Genomic DNA, 1,130 nt, shown 5'->3' on the forward strand with positions numbered 1-1,130 from the left:
AGTGTTATGCTCGGCAAAAGGGAAGGAGAAGAGTCAGCCCGTTGAGCAGTCTTAATTAGGATGCAATAGAGACAGACTGCAACCCTCGAGGCTTGTGGTTCTCCCTAAACCACTGCCATCACGTTAGGCATGGCCGTGCAACGATCACAGAGTAGTCAGGCACGAGTCGTGCCGCACCACGCCTTCACCTCGCCCGGAGCTAAACCCTCTCAATCAACCCACGATCATAATCCCGCACAGGTTCTATCCCTGGCGACTGCTTTTTTCCACCAAAAAACTCATCCCGTGTTGTGGGTCTAGTTTGCCTGCACCCTTGTAATCTCATCAAACCTTCGCCTTCCTCAGTATAGCGAATGAGCCCAATATCGATTACTGTGCTGCTAAGTCTGTGGTATTCGTACAGAACTTAAGTGCAGGTAGTGCGCTTATTGTTATTGTCCTAGGGTCGTAGTATTGGTTGCTCTAGCTCGAGTTCCCTTGTTGTGTTGTTCTTAGAGTTCATCAACCGATACCCCGATACCTTTTTGGTAGCAGCTCCTTGTTACGAACGATTACAACTACGAGATGGTTGGTTCAGCTTCTGGTTCTACCCCCACTCCGCCCCGAGCGGAGGGGGAGGGCCCTCGGGCCCCCTTGGTGCGTCGTGATCCTGAGGAGGCAGCTGAGGAGGCCTATGACGAGTTCATTCGTGCTGAGTTGGGTGAGCGGGCGGCTAAGCAGGCGGCCGAGATGGCGAGGCGTTCAGTTGAAGAGTATAACCGCGTGTTAGAGGAAAGGTCACCCCCTCAAGCGACCCCAACACTGAAGCATCAAAGTATGGTTACTGAGTCGGCTGAGGACAACAAGCAGGCCGAGTTATCACAGACGAGAGGCATGTTGGCGCCTCTCCTCACTGGTCAGACGTTGCAAGTGGTGACCGCCCAGATGCCGGAGAGATATGATGGAGTCTCCGACCTAAGGATCTGGTTCCGAAGGTTCGAGGCAGATGCCAGGGCGGCCGGTTGGAACGAGCACATGATGGCCGAGAGATTGGGTAGCTTCTTCAGGGATTCCTATTTTTACACTTGGGATGAGAACGCTGGCAAGAAGGACTTCGCTGCTGATCGAGAGATGATGCTACAACTCTTTGA

The 1,130-nt window shown here is 53.1% G+C and overlaps 1 protein-coding gene across 1 annotated transcript; it reads left to right on the plus strand.

Moving 5' to 3' along the window:
* Positions 1–564: 564 nt before the first annotated feature.
* Positions 565–1,033, plus strand: Pmar_PMAR010562 (hypothetical protein; the record flags this gene model as incomplete). Its single annotated transcript, XM_002783735.1, has 1 exon — positions 565–1,033. A coding segment is annotated over one exon (469 nt), but the record flags the coding sequence as incomplete, so codon positions are not given.
* Between the last annotated feature and the right edge of the window lie 97 nt (positions 1,034–1,130).

Source organism: Perkinsus marinus (genome assembly GCF_000006405.1).
Source record: "Perkinsus marinus ATCC 50983 genomic scaffold scf_1104296936262, whole genome shotgun sequence".
Lineage (NCBI taxonomy): Eukaryota > Perkinsozoa > Perkinsida > Perkinsidae > Perkinsus > Perkinsus marinus.